This window comes from Halichoerus grypus, chromosome 10 (assembly GCF_964656455.1).
Source record: "Halichoerus grypus chromosome 10, mHalGry1.hap1.1, whole genome shotgun sequence".
NCBI lineage: Eukaryota > Metazoa > Chordata > Mammalia > Carnivora > Phocidae > Halichoerus > Halichoerus grypus.
In genome coordinates this window covers 19,823,666-19,837,759 of record NC_135721.1, presented here as the reverse complement: position 1 = coordinate 19,837,759, position 14,094 = coordinate 19,823,666, and the positions used below count along the sequence as shown (strand labels likewise).

At 41.8% G+C, this 14,094-nt stretch overlaps 1 protein-coding gene across 15 annotated transcripts in view; it reads left to right on the top strand.

Annotated features, from left to right (window-relative positions):
• DTNB (dystrobrevin beta) overlaps positions 1-14,094 on the top strand; it is a 256,744-nt gene that overhangs the window by 185,722 nt on the left and 56,928 nt on the right. For 10 of the 15 annotated variants that reach the window (XR_013441625.1, XM_078056060.1, XM_078056063.1 and 7 more), the window contains one exon: positions 12,967-13,056. The exons of the other annotated variants lie outside the window; for them this stretch is intronic. Coding sequence is in view for 9 of the 10 variants with exons in the window: in XM_078056060.1 (XP_077912186.1) it covers positions 12,967-13,056 (90 nt within the window). In the remaining variant the exon portion in view is untranslated. The remainder of the gene's footprint in view (positions 1-12,966; positions 13,057-14,094) is intronic. 15 annotated transcript variants of the gene reach the window in all.

Sequence of the window (14,094 nt, the reverse complement as noted above, 5' to 3'; positions counted from 1 at the left end):
GAAAGAAAAACGGAAGAGGAGACAATAGCAATGAGAATTTGGAAGCAGCAGAGCAGATGGGTGACTGGAAACTGATTTATGGATTGGAGAAGACCAGAGCCTCAGCTGACAGCAAGAGGGGCCCAGAAGAAAGCCCGCCCCAGGAATGAGAAGGCTCTGAAAAGGAGGATGCAGGACAGTTGGCTGGTAGTCTGTACAGGAAGCACTTAGAGCCACAGATTGTCTACATACTGGGTAACTGCCCCTACCCCACTCTGCCAAAGAGTTGAGGTTTATGTTTGGGTTTTCTGGAACAATACAACCCCCATAAGACCTTAGTTGTCTTAATTATCTCACCTTCAGTGGGCTGAGACAACTGCTTTCAGACAACCTATCTCCCAGTTTAACCAGTTGCTTTTCTCAGTAGCCATGTAGCAAAGATTGATGTATTCCCTCCTTGGGATGGAGTGTTGCTACCATCCACACCTCAACTTGACTCAGCTAGTTCTTCTCAGTATTACTCTCCACTTCTAGTGTCAGTTTCTCTTTTAGTGGGAACCCTTGGCTGTAAGTGACAGAAGCTCAGTTTGAATTAGCTTAGGGAAAACAAGAAGGTTTTGGGGTTTTTTTAAAATTTATTTTAGAGAGAGTGTGCGTGCAAGCAGGGGGAGGGGCAGAGGGAGACGGAGAGGGAGAGAAGCAGACTCTGCCCTGAGAGTGGAGCCCGACAAGGTGCTCAGTCTCAGGACCCTGAGATCATGACCTGAGCCAGAACCAAGAGGCGGACGCTCAACGCATGAGCCACCCAGGTGCCCCTGAAGGTTTTTGTTTTTGTAGCCGAACTGTGGGAAGAGCAGAGTGGTATGTGGCTGGTCCTCAGGGATGACCAGAGCCAGGGGAGCTCTAACTCACTTAGGTGTTTCCCTACCTCCCTCAGCTATGCTCATGCTCATTGTTCCTCCCTGTTGTATGTCAGCTGCTTCTTCCCTAACATAGCTACCTTTCACATGACAGGGAATATATCCATGACACCTGTGTGTTCATATTTCATAACCTCACTACCCTGTGGTGATTGACCTTCTCTTTGTTCCAACTTGAAAACTCCCAATGAAAGTTCTTTTTGGTCCATTGTGGATCGTGTTACTCACCCACTGGTTTTCTGTTTGCTGGCCCCACCTAAAATAACATGGTTGAATGGGTAGGGGTCGATCTCCAAAGAAGGTGTTCTGCTGTCTGTGGAGAAGGTAGGAAGCTGAAGAGATGCATAGCTATAGGCTTCTTTTTTGGGTGGTTTCTGAAAAATATTGCATGTGTAAGTATATTATATCACCCTTCCATTAGCATAGATTTGTTTCAGGAGACCCTTTTTTCCCCTACCACCTCATTTTTATTTCTCTCAAGGGTTAAATAGTGCTTTCTATTCTGTTCAGATTATTAAGATGTATTGTGTTGGGACATAACACTGTCTTTGGGAGATAACAGGTAAATATTAGAGCCACTAATTCTAAGTAGTCACCAATTGCTAGGAATCTTAAGTAAAGTCAAGATTTTATCAGTCAGAAGTTTTTAACTTTAACACGTTACTTCGGAAGAAGGAGAAGCGTTTTGGGGTAGGGGCAGAGGGAGAGCGAGAATCCCAAGCAGGCTCCATGCCCGACACAGGGCTCTATCTCACCACCCTGAGATCATGATCTGAGACAAAATCAAGAGTCAGACATTTAACTGACTGAGCCATCCAGGCGCCCCGGAAAAGCATTTTTTAAAGACCAGAGGAGGCCATAGTATAAATATTATTTCTGAGCTGAAGACACAGAGATGAGTTGCACTATAATAGTATTAAAATGGCTTTATGAATGGGTGCCAACGTAAAGGTTTTATCTTGTTACCTACAGAATACTGCAGAATGACAAAAGCCACAGTCTGCTGTGTTTTAGACTGAAAATAACAGAGATATTGGCGCAACTAAGAAAGGAGGCAGACTGAAATTGGTCAAGCCAGAAAACTATCCATTTGGGAACTCAGGCTACTGATGCTCTTCCCTCCTGTGAAATGAGAATACGAAGAGTTTGGTTGAGGGGCGCCTCGGTGGCTCACTTGGTTTCATGTTTTACTCTTTATCTTAGTTCAGGTCTTAATCTCAGGGTCATGAGTTCCATGCCCAGCATGGAGCCTACTTAAAAATTTTTAAAAAGAAATAAAGAAGAGTTTGGTTGAAAAGCAAGAATTAATGAGGATTTAAGCATGATCATGAAACAAGTAGCTTGCATGAATTCTTCATGAAGATCTCTGCAAGACAACACAAGAATTACTTTTTTCTCCAATCTATTTTTGAAAGACAGAAAAGCAGAGTAATTGAAAATTAACACATAATCTTATGGGCTTGCAGGGTCCTCAGTGTTGGCAGATTTCCAAAGTCCATCTGATGGCCCAGGCAGACAGCCAGGTTTCAACTGTTTCTGGGTTGGGATTAAATTCCATTTCCATTCAAGCATTTAAGGTAAACGCTTCAGCAATTCTAACTCAGGTTAGTACAAACAAAAAGGTTGAGTATTTCCAAGTCCATACTTTAAAGCTTAAGTTTGAGAAATTGAAGCCTGCAGAAGCATAGTAACTAATAGTTTCCACCTTTCATTGGACTAAGGCTAGAGGGTCTCAACATGAGCAAGAATTATATCCATTATGGACTGTCAGCTGAACAGAGGGGAAGAAGGAACAGGTCTGGGGAGGAAAACTGAGTTCAGTGTTGCCATGTTCAGACTGAGATGCCTGAGAGATCCTGAGATGAAGACAGGTTCTGTGGATTTTGGATGTGGGGGGCCAAGGAAGGGGATGGATGATTCTCCTCCAGGTTCCTTTCTGGCTTAAGTTAAGGTACTTGTGGTTGAAACACAGGAGGAAAATTTGGGCAAAAAGATAACAAGATTATGTTGAGTTAGAAGTACCTATGGGACACAGAGGAGCCAGACCTTAGCATGAGTTCTTGTCATCCAGATTCTTCCAGCTACCTCAGATTCACACTAGCAAAGGACAGACAGGTAGTCAGATCCAACAAATGACCAGTAGAACCTACATACACCCACACACTCACACCCACCCCCACCCCCCCCCCCACACACAATTTTACCCATTTTTCACATCTGCCTTGGAGACTATTAACTTGAATACCTCTTGACCATATGTCCAGTTAAGAAGCTGACTCAGGGGCATCTGGGTGGCTAAGTCGGTTAAGTGTTTGCCTTCAGCTCAGGTCATGGTCCCAGGGTCCTGGATTGAGTCTCGCATCGGGCTCCCTGCTCATCAGGGAACCTGCTTCTCCCTCTGCCCCCCCCCCCAACTCGTGGATTCTCTCACTCATAAATAAATAAATAAAATCTAAAAAAAAAAGGGGGGGGTGCCTGGGTGGCTCAGATGGTTAAGCGTCTGCCTTTGGCTCAGGTCATGATCCCAGGGTCCTGGGATCAAGCCCCGCATCAGGTTCCCTGCTCGGCGGGAAGCCTGCTTCTCCCTCTCCCTCTCCCACTCCCCCTGCTTGTGTTCCCTCTCTTGCTGTGTCTCTCTCTGTCAAATAAATAAAATCTTTAAAAAAAAAAAAAAAGCTGTCTACAAAGCAGGGCACTGCTTTGTAGTGACATGCCAAGGGTTTGCACATTTAATGGAAATCCCTATAGCAATGCTGAAACTCCTATGGTGATTCAATTTAACCATGGTTTTTCATTCCTTTTAACATCAAACTATTAAAATATTTCAACTTACTATAGTAAAGCAGATATTTGAAACAAATCAGTGCTGTGGTTAAAAAAAAAATCTTACTTTTTTTCGTGGATCTTATTAGGAAATCTCTAGTCTCCTCCCTACCTCACCCCCAAAACATTCTTTCCTTTTTCACCAGATGGCTTTTTCTGAAATACAAATCTAATGACGTTACTCTCCTGGTCAGAACTTTCCAATGACTCTTTCGTTCTACAGCACTGTCCAATAGCATGGAAACCAGCATGGTAGCCACCAGCCATGTGAGGCTGTTGAGCACCTGAACTGTGACAGAGGAAGTGAATTTTTAATTTTATTTAATTTGAATTAGTTTGAATTGAAACAGGTACATGTGACTAATGGCAGCACAGTTCTACAGGATTAGGCCGCCGTGTCTGGGTCCTGCTTACTGTGGTGTCCTCGTCTTCTGACTCAGTGCCTGACACCTCGTAGGTGCTCCAGACATACTCAGATGCCCAATTTCCACCAGAAGTGCTACCAGAACTGTCGTATATTTGACAATGAAAATCACCTACTTTTATGGATGGAATTGACATTTGTCAGCTTGGCATCTGTAGCTTATGAAGCTATTCCAAGGGGACTGTTGCCAGCCTCCCCAGCCCTGCCTTATTTTACTCTTTCTACTCAGCTTCTGCACACAGAATTACTCAAATCACTTACAGTTTCCCAAGCATGTTTCTGCACATGCTGCTTCTGCCTTTAATGCCTTCCCACCCTTTTTCCCCTTTATTCCCCTTTGTCATCTAATTCTTCCTTCTTAACTTCAACTGCTCCCGGAAGCCTTCCCTGATACCCTAAGCTAGATTAAGTGTTCTTCCTCTGTGATCTGTAGCCTCTTGTTTATATCAGTGTATTGTAATTACCTGTTTGTTCGATGCCTTTCTAGATAGACTATAAGCTCATTGAAGGTGGGGACTCACCAGCCTTTATCCAGAAACTTACTTCTTTTCTCCAAATCTTGCTGTTGCTTGCCTCTTAATCAGTACTTCCTCTGTTAAGAAAAGGATTTTCTTCTTCAGTTACTTCAAGCACATGGCATCTTATAACATTGCCTGCTTAGTCCATTCAGAGCAGAGAAATAAAAAACATGAGTTATAATGACATATCTGGTTCTACTCCAGTACTGCATCGTTCACTCTAGCTACGCCCGCCCCTGGTTATCTGTCCCTTTCCTCTGCAAGAGTGAGAAACTGGCTCCTGTTGCCCACCAGCCATGTACCTGGTAGCATGGATAGCGGTTTCAATATTGCTGATTTATTTCTTCAATAGATTATTGAGATATAATTCATTCACCATACCATCCATCCACTTAAAGTGTATGATTCAGTGGTTTTTGGTGTATTCACAGAGTTGTGCGGCCATCACCACAATCAATTTTAGAACATTTTCATCACCCCCCAGATTGATTTACTACTATAAGATCACTCCCTGCAGTGTGGAGAATTGACTATAGTGGGCAAGAGTGGAAGAGGAAAGCAAGCAAGGGCTGTTGGGTAGTCTGAGTGGCACTTGGTGAGACTTTCCAGATGAGAAAGGGTGGGGACAGGGGGAGCAGTGAAAGGGGCTGGTTTGAGGGTCTTGTTTCAGAGAAGAGCCAGCAGGACTGATTAATAGTTTGGATGTGAGGCATCAGGAAATGAGAGAAAACCAGAGGCCTTCCACTTTGAGCTTGATGGTTGGGTGAGTGGTGATGCTATCCATTTAAACTGGTCAGTTTTGGGGTGCAGCAGGTGAGGAAGTGGGTGGAGAGAGTCAGGGGTTTTAGTTTGAACATGTTAGGTTTGGGATGCCTTTTAGGCAGCCATGGGGAGATGCTGAATAGGCCCTCAAATACACAATCCTGGAGCTCCAGGGAGAGGTCAGGGCTGGAGATGCAAAGTTGTGAGGATTACAGTAATACCTTTTTGGTAAGATTATCCTGAGAATAAGCAAAAGAGCATATGTGAAATTCTCTGATAAGGTCACAGGTACTTTCTTGGTAATGACTACTACATTATCTTCTTTAATCCTTCCTGTACTCTCTAAAGTACATAATACATGAAGTAGATTTTATATTATTATTATTATTATTTTACAGATGAGGGGACTAAAGCAGAGAGATTAATGTCCAGGCTCACACAGCAAGCAGGTGTGTGTGGATTAAACCCAAGACAGCCTCACTCCAAAGCCCAGGCTCTGGTTGCTATGCTCTCCTGCCTCCTGCTGAGTAATGAGTCCTGCTCCTGGGGCTGCAGACTGCCACTCTGGACGGATGCAGCCTTTGCTTCGGACCTTGTCCCCGCCACAACTTACCCATCGTCCCCTCCCTCATCGCTCACATCCCTTTCCCACAGGGGGGGCCTCTTCACTTCTGTCAAAGGCACCCTCTCTTGCTGCCTATAGAGCTTCTGCTGAAGCCATGAGACTTAAACACCCCCATCCTCTTGGAGAGCAGGTCTCACACTGGAGTGTGCCTCAGAAGCACCTGGAAGCTTGTTTCAAATGCATGGAGTGGGGAGGGTGCCTCGTGAGGGAAAGAATGCTGCTCGGGATTACCCCCCCTCACGCTTCCCCCTCCCCGGGAGAAATGTGCTCATATCATCATCACTCCTCTTTTAACTCTGGTTTATTCTCCTCACCCTTGCTTTTACTGATCTCCCTAATTGGATAAAATTCTATTATGTCTTTTTTTTTCTTCTTAAGTAATCTCTACAGATAATGTGGGGCTTGAACTCATGATCCCAAGATCAAGAGTCGCATGCTCTACTGGCTGAGCCAGTCAGGCGCCTCCTGTTATGTCTTCTTAGAGGAGGACAGTGTCCCTCCCATCATAACACATACTACCTTTGCCATTTTACATTTATTTGTTTGATCATCTCTTTTTCTACTAAACCGTTAGCACCAAGAGAGCAGCCGCCATGTCTGGGTCCCGCTTACTGTGGTGTCCTCGTCTCCTGACTCAGTGCCCGACACCTTGTAGGTGCTCCAGACATGGACTCAGATGCCCAACTTCCACCAGAAGTGCTACTAGAACTATCGTATATTCGGCCATGAAAATCACCTACTTTTATGGTTTGAATTGACATTTGTCAGCTTAGAATAGAACAATTATTATTATTATTATTTTATATATTTATTACTTGTATGGGATTCTAAACTATTCCAAATTACTGACTTTGCTTTAGAAAAACAGATTTCTAAAGCAAAACCTATTTGTAAGTTGGGGATTGTATAGAGATATTTTATCAAAAGGAAAGTGTTTAAATTCAAAAAAGTAAATCTGGAAAAACAGGTACACCTTTGAACGAGTGTATGTATCACTTATATATCTAACATAATACCCACACCCCAACACAGGATTGTCAGAAAATTCGTGGGCCTTTAAGTTCCTTATTTACTATAGACAGCGACTGATAACGCTTTTCATTTTGGTTTAGATCCCTAGTTATCTGGCAAATGACACTAGTTCTGAATAGCAGTCTTTGTAGAAAATTAAAATGGAGTTTAATAAACTGTTGCTTCTATAGTAAATGCTTCCAATTTCGTTGCTGCCATTCCCTTTTGAATGCGCCCTGGTCAGATTTCCACTTCCTGTTCACTGCCAAAACCAGTTCTGTCGAGGAGACCAGTGCCGTCCTCAGTGTTAAATCCAGTGATGAATTCTCAGGACTTACCCAGGTTGATCTGTCAGTGGCCGTTGACATAGATGATTGCTCCCTTCTACTTGAAACACTTTCCGTACTTGCCTCCAGGTGTCCTGCTCTTCCAGTTTTCCTCCTCTTCCTCCGTGGCCCCCTTCGCTAGTTTTCCATACCTCCTTGAACTCTAAATGTTAGTATGCCAGAGGGACCACCTCTTTTTTCTGTATGTCCTCCCTGTAGGTGATCCCATCCAGACTGTGAGCTTTTAATACTGTCTACATACCAGTGACTTCCAAACTTCTTTTTCTGGCCCAGACCTTTTCTCTGAGCTCTGACCTCGTAGATCTTCCTCTGAATCAGTACCTTCACCTGGATATCTAATACACATCTCACAATTAGCATGTTCCAAACTGAGTTCCGTGCCTCGCCCTACCAAACTTGCCTCTCTTTCAGTCTTCCCCATCTCAGTTAGTGGCAATCTCGTTCAGAGTTTGCCTAGTCATTAGTTGCTTAGTCAGAACTCCTGATGCTTCTCCATCTAAGGTGTCAGATTATTAGATCAGCTTTATCCAAAAACACTGTCAAAATAGGCCCAGGATCTTGCCATTTCTTATCACTTCGACAGCTACTACTATTCTCCTAGCCACTCTTGTCTCTCATCTGGAATGTTGCAGGAGGCTTCTAATGAGCTGCTTCTTCCCAACTCTCTGACACTTCATCTTCCATAGTGCAGATGATCTTATTAAAATATAAGTTAGAGAATACCTGCCTCTGCTCAAAACCCACCAGCAACTTCTCATATCAGAGTAAAAGCTGAAGCCCTTATGCTGGCCTCTATAACATTGCTACTTGTCAGTCTGCTAAAGAAGCAATTTTGTTTTCTTTTAATTTCTAGTTTGAAGTAGATCAATACTTTACAAAAGTATAAAAATGAGTTACTACCGAGGCGCCTGAGTGGCTCAGTTGGTTAAGCGACCAACTCTTGATTTCGGCTCAGGTCATGATCTCAGCGTCATGAGATTGAACCCTTCCACCCCCACCATCCCACGTGGGCTCCACGCTCAGCACCAGCTCTGCTGTCCCTCTCCCTCCGCCTCTCCCACACCCTGCTTGCACTAACACGCACTCGCGCACACTCTCTCTCTCTCAAATAAATAAATAAAATCTTTTTTAAAGTGAGTTACTACAGAGAGAAATTCCTCTGGTCATGATGAAGTAACTGATGTCAGATTAGTTCTCCCGCTATAAACTTCTAGAAAACTATTCTAACTAAAGCAACTGTTTTCAGAAATTAGTAAGTAGGGCAGGACTGTTTTCTGAGGGAAAGGAAATAGATGAGGAGAGCCCTGTGATTGCCCAGGCTTTCTACTGGGAGGCATTTACTAGAGTCTAGTGCTGGAGACAAAGCAGGGTAAGCCCTATTTGCTGAGAATAAGGAGAGAGAGATTGGAGTTTGGGGAGGCTGGAATTTGCCAAGAGGAATACCAGAGGGGAGGAAGCATGCAGAGAAAGAGCTCCCTAAACCTGCATACAGGTCCCTTGCATCTTTGGCTGAAAACTAAGCTGTGTTTGCATAGAATGAGATTTCACAAGACCACCAAAGAACAACTACCTGGGAAAGAACAAGTCCCGGGGATTTGAAAGTGGAACAGCTACTCAAGCCCAGCCTGTTTTGGGGTTCCAACCAACCAGAGTAGAGACATCATCCAACACTGGGGGCATTCAATAAAGACCCCAGGAAGGCCATACTTTAGGAGCAGGGTGAAAATAGCCCTAGATAAAAGTTACCCTAGATCTGCACTAATGAAACTTTAACACAGGCCACAAAAGGACCAGCCTGTCCAAAAGTAAGTTAACTACCAGATTCTTTAGAAGAAGACAACAAAATCCAGACATTCAACAACATAATCCTCACAATTTCCATCATCCAGTGAAAATTTAGAGGACATAGGAAGCAACTGGAAAGTATGTTCTGTGACCAGAATAAAATTAGTCAGTATAAACAGATCCAGAAATAACAGGCATGATGCAATGAACAGAGATGGACTTTAAAACAGCCACAATAGGGGCACCGGGGTGCTCAGTCAGTTAAGTGTCTGCTTTTGGCTCAGGTCATGATCTCCAGGTCCTAGAATTGACTCAGCAGGGAGTCTGCTTCTCTCTCTCCCTATGCCTGCCCTCCCTGCTCATTCTCTCTCTCTCTTTCAAATAAATAAAAATCTTTTTGTTTTGTTTTGTTTTTTATTTTATTATGTCACGTTAGTCACCATATAATACATCATTAGTTTTTGATGTAGTGATCCATGATTCATCGTTCTTGTATAACACCCAGTGCTCCATGCAGTACGTGCCCTCCTTAATGCCCATCACCTGGCTAACCCATCCCCCCACCCCCCTCCCCTCTAAAACCCTCAATTTGTTTCCTGGAGTCCATAGTCTCTCATGGTTCATCTTCCCCTCTGATTCCCCCCTTCATTTTCCCCTTCCTTCTAATGTCCTCCATGCTATTCCTTATGTTCCACAAATAAGTGAAACCATATGATAATTGACTTTCTCTGCTTGACTTATTTCACATAGCATAATCTCCAGTCCCCCCCCGTGTTGATGTAAAAGTTGGGTATTCATCTTTTCTGATGGCTGAGTAATATTCCATTGTATATATGGACCACATCTTCTTTATCCATTCATCTGTTGAAGGGCATCTGGGTTCTTTCCACAGTTTGGCTACCGCAATAACCAAACTGCGCAATAGTCAAATAAATAAAAATCTTAAAAAAAAAAAACAAAACCAGCCACACCAAATACCAAAAATGTAAAGGAAAATATTAGCATAATGAGGAAAAAAATGGAAATAAAAAAGAACCAACTATAAACATAACTGGAGGTTTCTGCATATATATTCTACTTCAACGACAAAAAGTTTTAAATTAAAAAATAGAACTTCTAGAGTTGAAAGAGATAATACCCAAAATGAAAGTCAGTGGATGGACTTAACAGTATATCAGAAATTATAGAAGAAAAAGTCCACTGAACTTAAAGACATAGCAATACAAACTATCCAAAATGCAATACTGAAAAATGAACAGAGCCTCCAAGACTTATGGGACAATGGCAAACAGCCTAACAGAGGGAGGAGAGAAAAATTATTTCAGGAAATATTTTTTCTCAAATTTCCAAATAAATTTTTACAAATTTGATGAAAACTATAAACCCATAGCTACAAGAAGCTCAACAAACTATAATCAGGATAAACAGAAAACCATACCAAGGCACATCACAATCAAATTGCTGAAAGCCAGTGATGAAGAAAAAATATTAAAAGCAGCTAGAGGAAAAAATATGTTATATACAGGGGGAAAAAGATAAGATTTTTGAAGTGATTTCTCATTAAAAACAATGCACTTGGGGTGCCTGGGTGGCTCAGTCTGGTAAGCATCTGCCTTCACTGAGGTCATGATCCCAGGGTCCCTGCTCAGTGGGGAGTCTGCTTCTCCCTCTGCCTGCCACTCCCTCTGCTTGTGCTTGTGCTCTCTCTCTCAAATAAATAATAAAATCTTTTTAAAAAAATGCACGCTAGCAGAAAATTGAATGGCATTTGAAAGTAGTGAGAGAACCTGTTTTTACTCCTTCTAAAATATATAGATATCCTAGCTTTATCCACTGAAAAGTTCTAGAAGCAGTGATCGTCCAGGAACAAGGAGCACCCTAGAACCCTAACTGTGGTCTCTAAACACTCTTTCCTAGTAAAGGGAACCTGCAATCCTTGAAGGAATTAGTTGATTCCAAGTGTGGGGCAGGACATACACAAGATAGGACTGGGGCATCTTACCAACCAAGTGGGTCATCTGTGCCAACCAAGGAAGCTAATGATATCTAATGGATATATTAGATTAACACAGGAGCCTACTTATAGGAGCTCCCACTGGCCAAAGATAGGACAATTTGAACATCAAAATGATGATTGTAATGGATTGAAGTAATCAGATACATAAAAATCTATGAGTTCCTAATGATACTAAAAAAGAAAACTCCTTGGTAACCATTGGAGGTTGCTAGGGCACTAATTCATTGTTCTGAAATTTGTTAAAATAGTAAGAAATGCCAAACATTTGTTTTACCTTTTCTGAATGATCAATATTTCAAGATAAACAAATAGAGAAAACTAATAAATGCAGAAAAGATGATAAAATTGGAAACTGGATCTTGAATCTAGGCAAATCATTAGTAAATGCTAAAGCCATTAGGTGAAAAGTTGATGGGGGACTTTATAATGGAGAGATGTAACCAATAACATCTGAATCCACTGATTAATATTTATATTCCATTATGTGCCCCCTATTTGATTTTTAAGTGCACCATATTACCTACAACAGATTCTAGCCCCTTCTCAAAAAATGAAACAAAAGCAAAAACTTTAATCAAATCTCTAGCTCTAGCCACAGGGGATAGAGAAACAAATTAAATGGCACCAAGGAAATAATCAGTCAAATCCAGAATCTAGGGTATGCCACTAGATAACTTGCTTTCTTCACAAATAAATGACATGACAGAAACAAGGAAAAGGAAGAACTGTCACAGATTAAAAACAGAAACATATCAACCAAATGTAGTGTGTATGGACCTTGTTGGAATCTTGATTCTAAATGTAGATGGATATTTTTGAAGATCTGAGGAATTTTTTTGGATGGACTGAGTTAAAATTTTCTTTATTTTTTTTTTTAGGTGTGATGATGGCATTGTGGTTATGTAAATTAAGTATTCTCAAATGAAATAATAAATTGTCTGGGATTTGCTCCAGCCACCTCATTCTAGACAAAAAGTTGAGCGAAGGAAGAATAGATTCAATAAGTTGGCAAATTTTGGTTTTTGTTGAAGTTTGGTGATGGGTACATGAAAAGTAGTCATTAGTTCACTCCCCATTTTGTGCATGTTTTAACATTTTTGGAATAAAACACTTTTAGAAACTCTTGCTTAAGGACCGTCTGAATGTCTATAAAAGAGTCTCACTCAGAATGTATACAGTGTTGTCTTACAATAAGGAACAATTCTAACAAGTTTGGTTTAAGTATCAGTTTTATGGGAGAAAATAGAATGATGCTAAAGGCAGTACGTATCCTTATAGAAATAAAAGGGTTTAACTGGTGTCATGAGGTAACACTGAAAATTCTTTACATGTAGACAAAAGCTATAAAAGCAGTAGGGGGCATTTGGTGATGTTAAATAGACCCACTCTGCCTGTTTTCCTGCCATTGGGCATTCCCTAAAAGGTGCATCCATCTCAGAGCCCAGAACGTGGATAAGACTGATGGGCAAGGCTTCTTGGTGACCCCTCCTTGGTTTCCCCTGCTCAGATGCTGAAGTGTCAGTCACCCAAGGCTGTTTCCTAAGAGACTGCTTTTGTTTAAAGGATTGGTGAAATGTATTTTCTAAGGTCTAACACCATATTCCATTATGTATTGTGGTTTTTTATTGTTTTCCTTATCATGATTTATTATTTTTTTCTATTTTTCTTTGAAGTTTGCCCATTTTAATCCATGTTCATTTTTCGCTCTGTATGTGTTTGTGTTGTGCTTGGTGTCTTTGCGTCCGTTGTTCCTAGGTTACAGTATAGCCAGGATATACGCAGTCACTTGGCCGATGAGCATGCGCTGATAGCCTCCTATGTGGCCCGTCTGCAACACTGTGCACGGTCAGTGGTAGAGCAGCGGCAGCAGGCCGGTCGCCAAGGGCTGATCAGAGGGAGGGAGAGCTGTGTTACCTGGGCTTGCCAGCTGGAAAAAGCTCTGCATGTGGGGTTTTTCTTGAGAAGCTACCAGCTATGTTTGGCAGAGTTTAAATAATTGCTAAAGCATTAACTTCTAAAAGAGAAGGAGCCTTGCCAAGCCTGGGCACTTACCTAAACATATAGTCAGAAATGCTGTTTTAAAGTGGAATTCACTTCCTTCAGCTTACACTTAAAGGCTCTGTAAATCTCAAACATATGCAGTCCCAAAGATGTACATTCACAGAGCTCTTTGATGCAACCTCTTACTGCTCATTCTTGTCTAAACAATGAAACCTTTCTACCGGCATTCAGAGCATAGGGTTAATCAACCCACAGATATCTCACTTTGTCTAATCTTTGATACCATCACCCTGTAACATCTTTGCATGTTACAACTTCATCTCTTCCCCCAAATCTGTCATTGTTGATTATTTAAACCAGTGGTTTGCAATAGTGGTATTGGATCATTGTCACCTGAGGGAGACTTTACCCAAACAATATGTACGTCCACATGTGATAATTATACGTAATATAATAACTCCATATTCCCCTTTCTCTGAAAACTACTGGTAGTGACTCACTGTTAATGTGGGAATATGCCTGGTTCCTCAGTGGGTTAGGATAGAAAAACGTTTGATAACCACTAACTACAGCAAAGTTAACCCTTTAAAACAAAGTGCCATTGCATTCAGGTGGACCCAGAGCTACCTGTCCACTCTGTGTCCATACCCATTCTGCAAGGAGAATAGCAGGTAAAGTTTAAATAATCTAAAGCCATCCCTCCACTCTACGTAGCAGCAGATAGATTCTTACTCTTAGAGAGGAAGCGTAATTTATTAACTAAGCACATAAGAGAGTCTGGAGCCTTACATTTTGATCTTAGTTTTGCCCAGAACATGCCGTGGCTCCGTGAGAAGGTGTTGACCTTGGTTTTATTTCCTGTGATAACAAGAATAAATAATG